The sequence below is a fragment of the Neovison vison genome, chromosome 6, assembly GCF_020171115.1.
Source record: "Neovison vison isolate M4711 chromosome 6, ASM_NN_V1, whole genome shotgun sequence".
Taxonomy (NCBI): domain Eukaryota; kingdom Metazoa; phylum Chordata; class Mammalia; order Carnivora; family Mustelidae; genus Neogale; species Neogale vison.
The window spans coordinates 218,224,734-218,240,146 of NC_058096.1; the positions used below are offsets into that span (position 1 = coordinate 218,224,734).

The following is a 15,413-nucleotide window of genomic DNA, read 5'->3' on the forward strand; positions in this document are numbered from 1 at the left end:
GATATGGGATATAAGTAGGGCATGGATAGGGTTGGCTACATCAGTTCACCAGGAAATGAATCACTGGGTTTCAGGTGGCGACCAATATCTAGATGGCTAACAGTCCTCATTGACTCCTTTCTACACAGAGCAGGGTTTCTCAGCCTCAGCCCTGTCAGGCAAATAATTTCTTGTGGACTGTCCTGTGTACTATAGGATGCTTAGCAGCATCTTGGCCTCTACCCACCAGATGCCAGTAGCACCGCACATACACACACACACACACAGTTACAATGAACAAAAATGGTATGTGCTTTTGGGTAAATTGGAAGGGGAGGCGAACCATGAGAGACTATGGACTCTGAAAAACAATCTGAGGGGTTTGAAGTGGCGGGGGGGTGGGAGGTTGGGGTACCAGGTGGTGGGTATTATAGAGGGCACGGCTTGCATGGAGCACTGGGTGTGGTGAAAAAATAATGAATACTGTTTTTCTGAAAATAAATAAATTGGAAAAAAAGATAAAACATAGACATATGCAAAAAAAAAAAATGTCTCCCAACATTTCCAGGTATCTGCTGGGAGCAAAATCACCCCAGGTTGAGAACCTGAACTAGGAAACTTTTGTTTGAACTTCTCTCCAGATGGATATTTTCTCCTTACATCAGTCTCTTTTTATCCTGGCCCCCACAAAATCCTGAGATTCCATTAGGGAGTGATATATTACAGTGCTGGAGAGCATTGGTTTAGTAAGACAGAATGATGTTCAGATTTTCACACAAGCAGTCAGTAGTGTGTGCCCTTGGCATATAAAGATCTCTGAGCGTCTGTCTTTCTCTTCTATGAAACCACAAGAATAATATAATGTACATTCAATGTTCTGGTGAGGATCAAAGAGATAAATCATGCTAGGTGCTTGTAGATGTCCCTCCTCCCCCTCCTCTCTCTTCCACTCCTCATTGCCAGATACATATAAAGCATTTCAGTATGTCCATTCTTGGAAATGTGAGAGTTTGGGATAGTCTTAGCAAAAGAGGGACATCACTCCCCCATCAGAGTCTAAATCCCCTTTATTTTATCCCTGGATCAAGTGCCAGTGGGCTTTGGGGTCTTTATAAAGAAGTCTCCAGGTGGTTCTCCCTCCTTTCTGGGGACCATTTTTTTTTTTTACTTTTTTTTTTTCCCAATTTATTTATTTTCAGAAAAACAGTATTCATTATTTTTTCACCACACCCAGTGCTCCATGCAAGCCGTGCCCTCTATAATACCCACCACCTGGTACCCCAACCTCCCACCCCCCCGCCACTTCAAACCCCTCAGACTGTTTTTCAGAGTCCATAGTCTCTCATGGTTCACCTCCCCTTCCAATTTACCCAAATTCCCTACTCCTCTCTAACGCCCCTTGTCCTCCATGCTATTGGTTATGCTCCACAAATGAGTGAAACCATATGATAATTGACTCTCTCTGCTTGACTGATTTCACTCAGCATAATCTCTTCCAGTCCCGTCCATGTTGCTACAAAAGTTGGATATTCGTCCTTTCTGATGGAGGCATAATACTCCATAGTGTATATGGACCACATCTTCCTTATCCATTCATCCGTTGAAGGGCATCTTGGTTCTTTCCATAGTTTGGCGACTGTGGCCACTGCTGCTATAAACATTGGGGTACAGATGGCCCTTCTTTTCACGACATCTGTATCTTTGGGGTAAATACCCAGGAGTGCAATTGCAGGGTCGTAGGGAAGCTCTATTTTTAATTTCTTGAGGAATCTCCACACTGTTCTCCAAAGAGGCTGCACCAACTTGCATTCCCACCAACAGTGTAAGAGGGTTCTGGGGACCATTTTTTAAAAGGGTAATGTGTTTTATTTACCATTACTTGAACCTCCAGTCAGTAGTTGCTTCTCAGCCAATGCAAGTTTACTCATTTTCAGAGTCTGAATTCCAGGGACCTTGGCCAGCTTTAATCCTGGTCTAGCGTGGTTCCTGACAAATATGACTCAGCAAACACTTATTTTGTAGTGGAAATACAAAAAGGGAGTAGTAGTAGTAGAAACAGTAGTAATAACTCCAGTGACAGTAGGTAAAAGTAGCAGTAGTAACAGTAGCAGTAACAATGGTCCTGGGTGGGAAGAGCAGTAATGGTAGGTATTAGCAGTGACAGTAGTAATGGCAGTAACAGCAGGTAATAGTAGAAGTAGCGGTGGTAGTATATTGCAAGCCAGGAGGCACTGGGTTTGGTGCATTATTATCAGCATTCTGAGATAGCCACTGTGCTTATACCTACTTCACAGATGAGAATATGGAAATCTAGGTTTGGTAACACATCCAGTTAGCATAGGAGCCAGAAGCTAAGTGCAGGTCTACCTTCTTCTTAAGAGCCCAGGCTCTTAAGCACAATGACACATGATCTCTCTTAAGCCCGCAGAGACCTGTCTCTGTATACATCCATCCATGTAACCACTCATTCACACTCAACAAATATTTGTGGCCACCTACTATATGCCAAGCAGTCTTCTGGCTAGTAATAGCTGTTACCAAGCAGACTGTGAGGCGTGCTATGGTGCAGATCCAGACAGTAGGGTAAGGAAATATTGAGAAGGGAGAGATGAATTCTGACATGGATTTGTGAAAGTTGATTTGAGTTAGGGTTTCTAGAAGGGCGGAATGTAAGGAATCTGCTGAAAGATGGACAAGGCAGACAGAGAAAACAGCCTGAACAAAGGCTTAGTTAGAGGCTATAGAGTACAGACAATGTTTGGGAATAGGGAATGGTTAAGAATTCACAGAGTTACTGCACAAGAGGAGAAGGGGAAGGTGCAAGAAGGTCAATGACAATTCCTCTTCCCATCTCAGAAGCATTACATGCATATCTCAGGTAGAGACATTTCTCTCCCTTTCCTCATTTGGAGAAAAAAATAAGCCCTTGCCAGTCCAATAAGCGGCAATCATTTTGTCCAAACTGTTTGTTCATCCCCCAATTCACAGGACCACCAACAGAGTGGACAGAAATCACAGAAATCACAGCTCTGAAGACCACCTCTACAGCAACTTTGACCACTACAGTCTCTACTCCCACTTCCGGAATGCTGACTCTCCTCAGGACATCAGGTGAAATGGCCAGCACAAGCATAAGAGGAATGATCTTTACAACCCCAGATGTTTCCCCTGATGTTCTAGAGATGACAGTCTCACTGGCCACCACACCTGGAGCAGATACCAGCACAGAGCTTCCCAGGACAACTTCATCTGTTTTCAATAGAGGGTCAGAAACCACACCCTCACTGGTCCCTAGTTCTGGGGCAAAGAATAGTCCCGCTGTTCCAACTCTGACTGTCTTCCCTAGTGTACCAGAAATGGGAACCTCGCTGGTAACAAGTCCTGGGGCAGAGACAAGTATGGTCATTTCAACTCTAACTGATTCCCAAGATGAACCAGAGACCTCTGCCTCATGGGTCACCCATCCTGTGGTGCAGAGAAGTTCATCCACTCCAACTCCAAATGTCTTCCCTGGTGAGCCAGGGCTGGTGACCTCACTGGATGCTAGTTTTGCAGCAGAGACCAGCCCAGCTGGTCAAACTCTGACTATTTCTCCTGGTAAGCCAGATAGAACAGTCTCATTGATTACACATCCTGAGTCACAGACTGGATCAGCCATTCCAACTCCAACCATCTCCCCTAGTGTAAAAGGGGTAGAAATCTCACCAGTCACCAATTCTGAGGCAGAAGACAGTACAGCATTTATAACTCTGACTGATGAACTAGAGGCAACAGCCTCACAGGTCACCCATGCTGGAACAGAAGCCTTTTCCACTGTTGGAGCTTTGACTGTTTCCCCTGGTGAGCCAAATTCAAGAGCTCCATGGGCTCATTCCACAGAGAACAGCACACCTGTTTCCAGAATAACTCCGGATTTTTCTCAAAGTGAACTAGACACCACACTCTCAACGGCCACCACTCCTAGGGCAGAAGCTAGTTCAGTCACTCCAACAATCACTGTCTCACCTGGTGTACCAGATATGGTGACCTCACAGGTCACTAGTTCTGGGACAGATGCCAGTACAACCTCTTTGACTCTGACTGAATCCCTGCATGAATCAGATACAACAGTCACTTATCCTGCAACATCCAGCCCAACAGTTCCTGGGACAACCCCCCATGTTTCCCATAGGGAATCAGACAGCATGCCCTCAACAGCCACCAGCCTTGAGACAGAAACCAGTTCAGCTGCTCCAACTATACCTATCTCCCCTGGTGTACCAGACATGGTGACTTCACAGGCCACTAGTTCTGGGACAGGTGCCAGTACGGTTCCTTCACCTCTGACTCTTTCTGCTGGCAAACCAGTAAGCACAGTCTCATGGGTTAATCATGATGGAGCACAAACCAGTTTTTCCATCTCAACTCCAACTGTCTCCCCTGCTATATCAGAGGTGGGGACCTCAATGGTCACTAGTTCTGGGGCAGAGACCAGTGCAACTTTTCTAACTCTTACTGATTCCTTGCATGATTCCGAGACAACAGCCTTATGGGTCACTCATTCTGCAAAGACCGGCACATCTGTTTCCAGAATAACTCCACACGGTGAATCAGACATCTCATCCTCAACAGCTACCACTCCAGGAGCAGAGATCAGTTCACCTTCAGCTACAACTGTCTCACCCACTGTGCCAGGATTGGTGACTTTATTGGCTACCAGTTCTGAGGCAGAAGCCAATACAACTCTCTCAACTCTGACTGATTCACTGCATGAACTGGAGACCACAGCCTCATGGGTCACCCATTCTGAGAAAAAAGCCAGTTCAGCTTCTCCATCTCTTTCTGTTTCCCCTGGGGAGCCAGAAACAGCAGTCTCATTGGTCACCCATTCTGCAGAGACCAGTTCAGCTATTCCCAAGGCAACCCCCAGTTTTCCCCATACTGAGTCAGGGACCACACACTCAATAGCTACCAGTTCTGGGGCACAGACAATTTCAGCAATTCTAACTCCAGCAGGCTCCCCTGGTATATCAGGGGTGGAAATCTCACTGATTACAAGTTCTGAGGCAGAGACCAGTATAACTCTCACTGTTTCTCCAGGTCAACTGGAGACCACAGCCTCATTGGTCACCCATTCTGAGAAAGAAGCCAGTTCAGCTGCTCCTACTCTTACTATTTCCCCTGAGGAGCCAGAAACAGCAGTCTCATTGATCACCCACCCTGGAGAGACCAGTCCTACAGTTCCAAGGACAATACCCAGTGTTTCCCATAGTGAATCGTATACCACACCCTTAGTGGCCACCAGCCATGGGGCAGAAGTCAGTTCTGTTGTTCCAACTCCAACTGTTTCCCCTGGTATACCAGATATGGTGACCTCACAGGTCACTAGTGCTGAGAAAGAGGCAAGTATGGCTATCTCAACTCTGAATCTTTCTCCTATGGAGTCAGTGACCACAGCCATGATGGTTACTCATTCTGAGGCACAGACCAGTTCAGCCATTCCAGCTCCAACTGTCTCCTCTACTGTGCCAGAGCTGGTGACCTCAATGGTCACCAGTACTGGGGAAGAAGCCAGTACAAGTTTTACAACTCTGACTGTTTCTCCAGATCAACTGGAGACCACAGCTTCATGGGTCACCCATTCTGGGACAGAAGCCAATTCAGCTGCTCCAACTCAGACTGATTTTACACATAAGCCAGATATAACAGTCTCATTGGTCACCCATTCTGCAGAGACCAGCCCAAACACCTCTGTCCCCACAACACCTCTTGTTTTTTCCAAAAGTGAACCAGATACCACACACTCAATAGCCACCAGTCTTGGGGCAGAAGTCAGTTCAGTTGTTCCAAGTCCAACCATCTCCCCTGGTGTACCAGATATGATGACCTCCCAGGCCCCTAGTTCTGAGACAGATGCTGATATGACTATTCCAAGTCTGGCTCTTTCTCCTAGTGAACCAGAAACCACAGCCTTATTGGTCACCCAGTACAGTACAAAGACAATCACGAATTTTCCTAGTTCAACTGCTTTTCCTCACTTACCAGAGACCATAGCCTCACTATCCATCCGGCCTCAGCTGGAGATTAGTGCAGCTCTTCCAACTCAGACTGTTTCCCCCAGTCCAGCAGAAATAACATCCTTCACCACGCCTGTGACCAAGACCAGTGGAGGTGATCTAGGTCCAACTATCTCACTTGGTGTTCCTGCGGAAACAGCCTCACCCTCCATCCATCCTGGCACAGACATCGGCACAGCTATTTCAACCTCAACTCTTTCCCCCATTTTACTGGTGACCACAGGCTCACTGGCCTCCAGCCCTGCATCAGATGCCAGCACCAGTATCCCAACTTTGACTCCTGGTGTTCTTGGGCCTGTCAGTACCCCTGCAACCACTGGTGAAACCTCACCACCTGTGACTTCAGTTGGATTCCCTGAATTGTCCAAAACTATGACTCTGATAGCATCAGAGACCCCAACACCACCAAAAACTGGTCACAAAGAAGGACTGAGTTCAACCACTGTCCTGAAAACTACAACCCTTGATACCACCAATGTAGCTGCTACAGGTTCAGGCCCCATCATGGCAGAGAACACAACCACCTTCAGTACATCAGCAGGAAGTCCTTTTGTCCCTGAGACCTCACCTGGGACATCCACCATGACCTCTCTCAGTGTGACTTCAGAAACAGGTAAGAATGACTTTTTTTTTTTACTGTGGTAAAATATATATATATATATATATATATATATATATATATTATAAATAATAAAATTTATAAAATAAAATTAGCTACTCTGAATGTACAGCTCAGTGGCATTAATTACATTCACAGTGTTGTATAAATATTATCCTATCTCTCTCCAAAACGTTTTTTCACCCCAGACAGGATCTGTGTACCCATTAGACTTTAGCTTTCCTTCCCCACTCCTCTCAGCCCCTGGTAACTCTAATTCACTTCTGTTGTCAGTTTGCCTATTTTAGGTATCTCGTATATGTGGAATCACATAGTGTGTGTGTGTGTGTGTGTGTGTGTGGCTTATTTCACTGAGTACAATGTCATCATGTCATAGTGTGTATCAGAAATCAGAACTTCATTTCTGTTTACAGATGAATGATACTCCATTGTATGGATGGACCACATTTTATCTGTTCATCTGTTGATGGACACTCAGACTGTTTCCACCTTTTGGCTACTACAGATAATGCTGCTGTGAATGTGGGTGTGCATGTATCTGAGTCCCTGTTTCCAGTTCTTTGGGGTGCATACCTAGAGAAAGAACTGCTCAGTCATGTGATGTACTAGTTCATTAGGGCAACAGTAATGAACTTCCAAACACTGGGTACCTTGAACAATAGAAATGTATCAGTTCTGGAGGCTGGAGGGAACCCTGGGAGAATGTGTAGAACAGGAACTCTGGAGTCATCCTCTCTGCAGGGTGAGGGGGGCGCTAATAAGGGAGCTGGGGTATTTACCCACCAACTCCCATCAATCATTGCTAGTGGGGGCACTCCCTGGGCCTGTTCATTCCCCCAGGTTGAAGAGAGGCAGGTACTACTGTGTACTGAAATGGTAAGAGCGAAGGGGAAGTGGGAGTAGGATGACCAACTCATCTTGGTTTTCCCAAGACTGTGTCACTTTTCCACCTGGATGTCGGTATCCCAGGAACTCATGTCATACTGGGAAAAATGGGATGGTTGCTCACCCTATGTGGGAGGGTCTTGAACAGCAGGCCAGTCTAGGCCAAACCCCAGCTCTGTGCTGGAGTTAACATGTGCCCTTGGAGCCTTCCCTCCCTCCCCCAGTCCAGGCCTGACTTAGGACTGGGCTCATTTTCTCTTCCTACCACCACAGCTGCAGTTCCTATCTTGATGCCTTTTACTGTCAACTTCACCATCACCAACCTGTACTACACAGAGGACATGGAAAACTCAGGCTCTGAGACATTCAATGCTACTGAGAGAAACCTGCAGCACCTGGTGAGAGCCTCCTGCCAATGCTCACCTTGTCCCAAGCCTGCCACACCCCAAAGTCTTGGCCCTCCAGCTCATCACCCTCTCTTTTGTTCCCAGCTCAGGACTTTGTTCAAAAACAGCAGCATTGGTTCCCTCTATGCTGGCTGCAGGCTGACCTTGCTCAGGTAAGGCGTCCTCCAGAGCACCTACAGAAACCCAGTTCTCTCTCTTCTTGCTCCCTCATATCCCAGTCAACCACAGCCTTGGGCCTTTCCCAAGACGCAGCATATCAAGGTGAATCCAAAGTGTCTGGGTTTGAACCCTTGCTCTCCCATTTGCTAGGTCTGTGATCTTGGGCAAGTTGCATAACCTCTCTGTTCTTCAATCACTTTATCTACAAAGTAGTGGTAATTCTAGTACCTTCCTGTTGGGGTTATTAATCATTCATCACAATGCCTGGCCAATTGGGAACACTCAATGGGATCTCATAGTATTAGCCAGTGTAGTATCTTTGCCAACAACGTCCCCAGAATCTCTGACACTCTCCCTGCCCCAGCTCCTATCTACCCTATTGGGGACAAACTCTGGACACTGGAGTTCTGCAGTATATTCCTTGAAAAGAGATAGGGACCTTCCCAGAGGATGTTCCGTAGAACCAAAGGGGGAAAAAAACCAAGTGTTGTTTTTAGGATATATTGCAATTTTAAAAGCCCTAAATAGACCTGAACCTACAGAAATGGCCTGTTTTCTCCTCTCTGCCTGTTCCCATTTGGTGTCCTCTGAGGTCAGTGGGCTCAGAATTCTTTCCTTACATGTCACAACTCTATGACCTCTTCTTGGGATACTGCATCCAGCCAGTGCCGGTCATCCTGCCAGAGAGGTGGGTCCTCTACTCACATGGCTTCACGAGAAGAGGTTCCTGGAATGTTGTAGACCAAACCCATCCTAAATGAGCTCCACCCACCACACCTGCCCCCATCTCCCCACGAAAGGGGGGAATCAATAAGAATATTACCCATATGATAACGCCTCCCCCAAATCTAAGTGATGTACGTGTTTTCATCCATTTCATCTTTACAACAACATGAGTATTATCCCACATTGTAAAAACAGAACACTGGGGCTCAGAGTAGTTTCCTTGAGAGGAGCTGGGATTTGAACCCAGAGGTTCTAGTTTTTGAGTCTGTCCTGTTAACCACAATACGGTGGTGCTCAAAGTCACTGGGCTCAAATGTTACTTACATCCTTAAAAGGACTCAGAGCTCCAATGAGCCTTTGGACTTGAGGGTTATATCTGCTCGTATTTACTGAATTACAAATTAAAACAAATGTTATAAATATGTACTCATTAATTTATTCAAAGTAATGAATCTGTCACATGTTAACACAAATAACATAGTTTTTAGGAACAATAGCAGTATCCCCACCCCACAAAAAAGCACAATAAGAAGGGAGCCACTGTTCATATTTTTTGCAAATATTTTTAATGTCTGGTTTAGGAAAAGACAGTAGGATATCTACTTCTGCATTTAATATTTATAGTATCTCACTTTGTGGCCTCTGAAGAACATTTCACAGTATACTCCTGAGAGAATAAAAGTTACAATAATGTCCCTGGGCCACAGTTTGAGAACTATGCTTTGAATAGCATGGACAATAGCAAGAATTCCCAGGCAAAGGAAGAAGAGGGTCTTTCTTCCTGTAAGGTCCCTGCTTTGGGTCCATCACTGTAGGTTCAGCTTAAATTCAGAAGAACAGTATTTTTGAGGGGTTCCTGGGTGGCTCAGTGGGTTGAGCCTCTGCCTTTGGCCTAGGTCGTGATCTCAGGGTCCTGGGATCGAGCCCCCTATTGGGCTCTCTGCTCAGCAGGCTCTCTGCTCCTCCCGCCCCTGCCTACCTCTCTGCCTATTTGAGATCTCTCTCTCTCTCTCTCTCTCTCTCTCTGTCAAATGAATAAATAAAATCTTTAAAAATTTTTTTTAATTTTTTAAGTATTTTTGAACCACATTGTCCCTTCTCACCTCTTAATTCATTTTCTCTGTTTTTTTTTTCTTTTTTCTAAACTTGGTCACCTACTCCAAAGGTGCTCTCAAGGGGTTGACCTCAGCCTTGGGATCCACCAACTTGAAACAAAGTCTTCCCTTCAGGCTCCATGATGGTTCTTGCACAATGTCACAAGTGCCTCACTCACCTCCTCCAATGTCTTCTGTCCTTTGCTGTTCCCTTCCACATGCCACCTGGGCTCAGGATTCTCATTTCCTCCCTGGGAGCTCCACACTCCCAATCTTATGGCCCAAGCAGGACTCAGCTCCTGGAGAGGACGCTATCTGTACTTACGTTCTTGGGTGGATAGGGACTGTACAAGGGGCTGGCACTTGAAACAATGAGCATGAACCAATTAATAAAAAGTTTGGGAAATGAAAGAAGAAACTTAGGTGCAGAGTAGCCCTGGAGAACACTTAAGGTTGGGAGGTCTGGATCCCCAAATAAAAGAGAAAAAGATATTTTTGAGACAACAGATGAAACCTCAAGAAGACCGCTAACATAAATACCAAGGGGTACAATCATCAAGAGTGACCGGCCCTCAAGTGTTTTGGAACATCCCTATTCCCGTGTCCTTCCTTCCCCAGGGCTGAAAAGCATGGAACAAGCACCAGAATGGATGCAGTCTGCACCTACCACCCAGATCCCACAGGCTTTAGGCTGGACAGAGAGCGGCTGTACTGGGAGCTAAGTCAGCAGACCCATGGTGTCGCTCTGCTGGGCCCTTACACCCTGGACAGGGACAGTCTCTGTGTCAATGGTGAGTACCTCCATTGCTATTGGAGTCTCCTCCTGAGCCCCAGATGGGATCTCCTTGAAGTGAAATTTCTCAGGACTTGTGTTCATAATTTTGGGCCAACCTAAAATTTTCGTAGGGAAATTCTCTTCCATCAGAACACTGACAAAGCAACCTTCCTTCCTCCCATCCTTCCTTCCTTCCTTCCTTCCTTCCTTCCTTCATTCATTCATTCTTCCCCTTCCTCATCCTCTTCTCCTTCCCTTTCTTCTTCTTCCCCTTCTTCCTCCCCTCCTCCGCCTTCTTCTTCCTCTTCCTTTTCCTCTCCTTCCCCTTCCCTTCTCCTCCTCCTCCTTCCTCTTCTCCTTTCCTTTTCTTTTTCTTTCTTTCTTCCTTTCTTTCTTTCTTATAAAACTAATATTTATTCTGTACCCTGTCACTTTAAATATTAGAAACTTTGAGAATGAAAAGGTTTGGGTAAGGGGTGGAAATTCTTTGGAACCTTCTTCTTTCAGATGATTTACAATACAGAGCATACTTTTTTCTATGCCAGGGTGAATTGTCATATTACTTTCTAAGTTTTGATCTGATTCTAGCATTTTACCCTGTGTGCTTTCACTATGGTAAATGATCTCTGAAAATTTCATTAATGTGAAGTTTTATTGCTGATGTCACTTCCTTTGCCTATCCTCACCTTTTCTGTTACAAGCCTTCTCATGAATGCTGATAAATTTGTCTTCACTACATTCCACGGTCAGTTAATTTGTCTCTAAGTTCTACTAGTATTTTCTTTAATTTTTAATGTTTAAATTTCTTTTCAGTGTACCAGAATTCATTGCTTATGCACCACACCCAGTGCTCCATGTAATACGTGTCTTCCATAATACCCACCACCTGGATCACCCAACTTCCCAACCCCCCCTGCCCCTTCAAAACCCTCAGATTGTTTTTCAGAGTCCATAGTCCCTTATGGTTCATCTTCCCCTCCAATTTCCCCCCAACTACCTACTAGTATTTATTTTTAACTTATTTAAGTTTTTTTTTTAATTCCAGTTAGTTAACAGACAGTGTTTTATTAGTTTCAAGTGTACAGGATAGTGATTCAACACTTTCATACAACACCTAATGCTCACAGGACAACTTCCAAGGTCTAAAAATAAAGGCTTCCTGCATAGTCTTCTTCACTGCAGTGACCTTTCACAGAAATCCAACTGAAGCATGAGGCCATCAGGGAAGGAAGAGAGTAAAGCAAGCCTACAGTGTCTGTTGGAGTTTCACTCCTCCCCAACAGGCAACGAGTTCCCAAGGTGGTGACTGATTTGCTTCTCTCTGTTACGATAGTCTGTGGCCCTTCACTCATCCTCCAGAGGCCAGCCAGACTGTACCCCACCTAAGAATCAAACAACAGATGTTAGCAATGTTTTTAGCAATAAATCCCTCAACAATGCTCTTAGCAACAAGCCCACAGTAACACCTATACTAAAGGCTAATATTTGTTGAGGGATGCCTGTGATCCCGAACGTTGTATATATTATGTTTTGCAAATCCTGTCCAACACTCTATGATGTATTATGTATATTTTGTGTATTTTACAGAGGAGCAAGCAAGGCTCAAGCAGGGAAATCTACTTTTCCAAGATAAGACAGTTAATAGGAGTGTTAGCAAGAGAACTCAAACCCTAATTTGGCTCTAAGGCCCCCAAGAGGCCCCTTCACTACTAGGCTACACTGAAGATGAACCCAGCTAGAACAAGCCTCAAATCTCAGGATGGAAAGGCATATCTAGAAGCCCCTAATACAAGAATTTAAACTAATGCTTAATTAATTATGTCTCCACTACATTGCCTTTGACATTGTCTTTCTATCTGGATTAAAACCTTTCTTATATTCCAATAGTCCTCAAGAATTACTTAAAGCTGTAGCTGACAGTGTAGGTTTGGGTGATTTATAGGTCTTTCTTTAAGCCTTGGTCCTGTTTTTTTGCTCATCCTGTGGCCTTGGGCAAGCCATGCAACCTCTCTAGGCTTCAATTGTCTATTTTTAGAATGGAATTTTTAAAAAACTTCATTTAAGATTATTGTAAAGGTCAAATGAGATAAAAAAAAAAAACTGGAATAATCTAAGTAAACCACAGGGCTCTTTCTACTAGGTCCAGTCTCAAAGAACAGTTTCATTTGAAGAAACACAATCATACCACCAAATATAAAATAGGTCTAAGTTTTACTTGCATTCCTAACGAAGCATCAAAGAGGAGCCAGTCCATGATCCAAAGCCATACTTATTTAAACCCTCTTTTCCCCAATTCCCTCTCCCTCTCCAACTTTATACTCTCTGGTTGACTCCCACCTCTACCTGTCTGCCTCACTCTCTCACGCTTGTGATCTCAGTTCAACATTACAGAAGTCCAGGAACTACGTCAAAGATCATGCTGTCTCTGAAGAGTGGGGTAGTAGGAAAAACTCAGAGACCAAGGAAAAAGTTATATTTAATTGGTGAAGAAAACACAAATAAGGCTGGAAACACTCTCATAAAGTTTTTGTTGCTATACTCATTTGGCGAGGTTGATATTGTCCCAGGCCCCTAGTGAACCCCCATAAGATGGTATTTTGATCATCGTCTTTGCAGTTGATGATCTTGAGGACAACACAGATGTGAGCACTGAAGTATGAGATAGTTAACTCATAATGAGTTGATGAGTCCCAGAGAAAGCACTCGAAAAGATTTGTGTTGTGTGTTTCAAGTCATACCCCTCACATTTTTCTTAGCCTTTTCCCATCAGCTTACTCTTCCTCTCTGGCTCTCTCCGCAGGTTATAACCCTCAGTACTGGATCCCCACCACCAGCCGTAAGTCATGAGGGCCCAGGTGTCCCTGAACCCCTGGGACACTTCCTCCCTACACTGGATCCCGGGGACTGGGGTGGAAGTACCCACCACCCCCAGGTTCTCAGCCCCAGAGCAGCTCCAGTCCACCCATTAGAGATGCCAGCCCCTGTCAACAGCCCTGTCCTCTCATCATCTCACTCCTTCATGATTGGGCCCAATAATGTACATTCATGCTGTATTCTTTCATTCCCTCAGCTCCGATGACTCCTACATTCTCTCCAGGACTTCCTACTTCTCTACCTCCCGCCCCCAGCTCTACAGGTAGGAGTCTAACCTCTGAGTCCCAGGAAGCTTCAACTCCTGTTATGGTTGGGAAATGCCTGTGTCATCTGGACCCTTCTGCCCATGCAGCCCCAGCCTGTCCCACTGTCTCGCTTGCTCTCTCATCTCTGGTCGCACCAGCCTCATTTCTGTTCTTCCAGGGACCAAGCATCCTTCCATCCTCAGGGCCTTTGCTCTCATTGTAATGGCAACTCAGCTCTGTTCCTGATTTCTCTATGTCCTTCAGATTCAGGATGGCCAACCTTTTGCTCAGACCTCTTCCTATAGAGTAGCATTTCCCCCACATAGATGGGGAAATTCCACACATAGATGGGATCTAATCTCTATTCTATATCTATGATCACTTCCTTCATGGAAATAACTACTGTTTGGATTTCTTGGCTGCTCAAGGGTTTGTGGCCCAAGGTTTGAGCACAAAAGTCTTGGCCCCTCTTCTTCCCACCAAAATGTCGATGACAGGTTAGCCTTTGGCCACTCTGAGATGAGCAGATTGAGGTTTCCTTTTGAACTGACATGACACAGCTAACATGGAACTCTCCTCCCTTGGCTAACTGAGGATGGAAGGTATCCCAGATAGGATATCTCAGGCTTCACCTACTAGATACTATGGACAGAGAGACGGCACTAGTCTCCTCCTTCTAATGTACAGGTCAGGTCTAAGACTGTGATGGGTCTCCCCTTTCTCTCCCTCCAGCTGCAGGTGTGGGTCCTGAACTGGTGCCATTCACCCTCAACTTCACCATCACCAACCTGCTCTGCACCCCAGACATGAGGCGCCCAGGCTCCATTAAGTTCAACTCCACTGAGAGGGCCCTGAATCACCTGGTAAGCCCGACAGTGCCTTCCCCGGCCTGCCTTGTCCTTACCCTGCCCCGCCCCCCGCCCAGTCATCTCAGGCCCTCCTGCTCACCTCTCTCTTCTTCCTCCCCAGCTTGGTCCCTTGTTCAAGAACACCAGTATCGGCCTACTGTACTCTGGTTGCAGACTGACCTTGCTCAGGTGAGACTTCCCTCCCTTAAAACATGAAGGCTTGCACTGTCACAGGCAAGTTCACCTGAAGGAAAAGACCTGAACATAGCAACTAGAAGAATCATAAATGACTGGGGCCTTCCAGGAATTCAGGTGGGCGGCATGCCCTCTGCCTGAGTGTATCAGAGAGGGCTTCCTGAAAGAGGTGGCTGTCAAGTAAAGGTCTTAAATTACTTGGAGAAGCGGAGCCATGGAACATTCATATTCATTGGCCAGAAAGGGCAGACCTGACTCATGGGACAGACATGAAATGAGGTACCTCAGGTCTTGCCCTATGACAGGTGCTAAGGGCACCAACGTCACAGGCCCTTCCTTCAAGGTACCCAAAATATAGGGAGGACGGCAGCCATATGGGCTTAAAACCATAATAGGAACAGGATTAGTACAATGATAAAGCACTATGTGGAGGTCATAGGAACCTGCAGTCTGGACTTTTAGCTCATTGTGAGGGAGCTGAGTGGAGACAGTCTAGAGAAGGTAATGCCTGAGCTGAATGAGCACTGCCAGAGGAAACTTTAGCAAAGGTA

General features: G+C 45.6%; 2 protein-coding genes across 2 annotated transcripts in view; both read left to right on the forward strand.

Moving 5' to 3' along the window:
• The first annotated feature begins 2,539 nt into the window (after window positions 1-2,539).
• On the forward strand, window positions 2,540-5,641 carry LOC122910257 (mucin-16-like). Its single transcript, XM_044254913.1, has 4 exons — window positions 2,540-2,562; window positions 2,968-3,090; window positions 3,527-4,563; window positions 5,445-5,641. Exons 1-4 carry the CDS (start codon window positions 2,540-2,542, stop codon window positions 5,639-5,641), a joined length of 1,380 nt encoding a protein of 459 aa, XP_044110848.1.
• MUC16 (mucin 16, cell surface associated) overlaps window positions 5,595-15,413 on the forward strand; it is a 67,290-nt gene continuing 57,471 nt past the window's right edge. Inside the window, exons 1-8 of the mRNA XM_044254303.1 lie at window positions 5,595-6,648; window positions 7,813-7,937; window positions 8,031-8,098; window positions 10,544-10,716; window positions 13,501-13,536; window positions 13,771-13,836; window positions 14,552-14,682; window positions 14,789-14,856. Coding sequence (XP_044110238.1) covers window positions 5,838-6,648; window positions 7,813-7,937; window positions 8,031-8,098; window positions 10,544-10,716; window positions 13,501-13,536; window positions 13,771-13,836; window positions 14,552-14,682; window positions 14,789-14,856 — 1,478 coding nt within the window. The 5' untranslated portion in view covers window positions 5,595-5,837. The remainder of the gene's footprint in view (window positions 6,649-7,812; window positions 7,938-8,030; window positions 8,099-10,543; window positions 10,717-13,500; window positions 13,537-13,770; window positions 13,837-14,551; window positions 14,683-14,788; window positions 14,857-15,413) is intronic.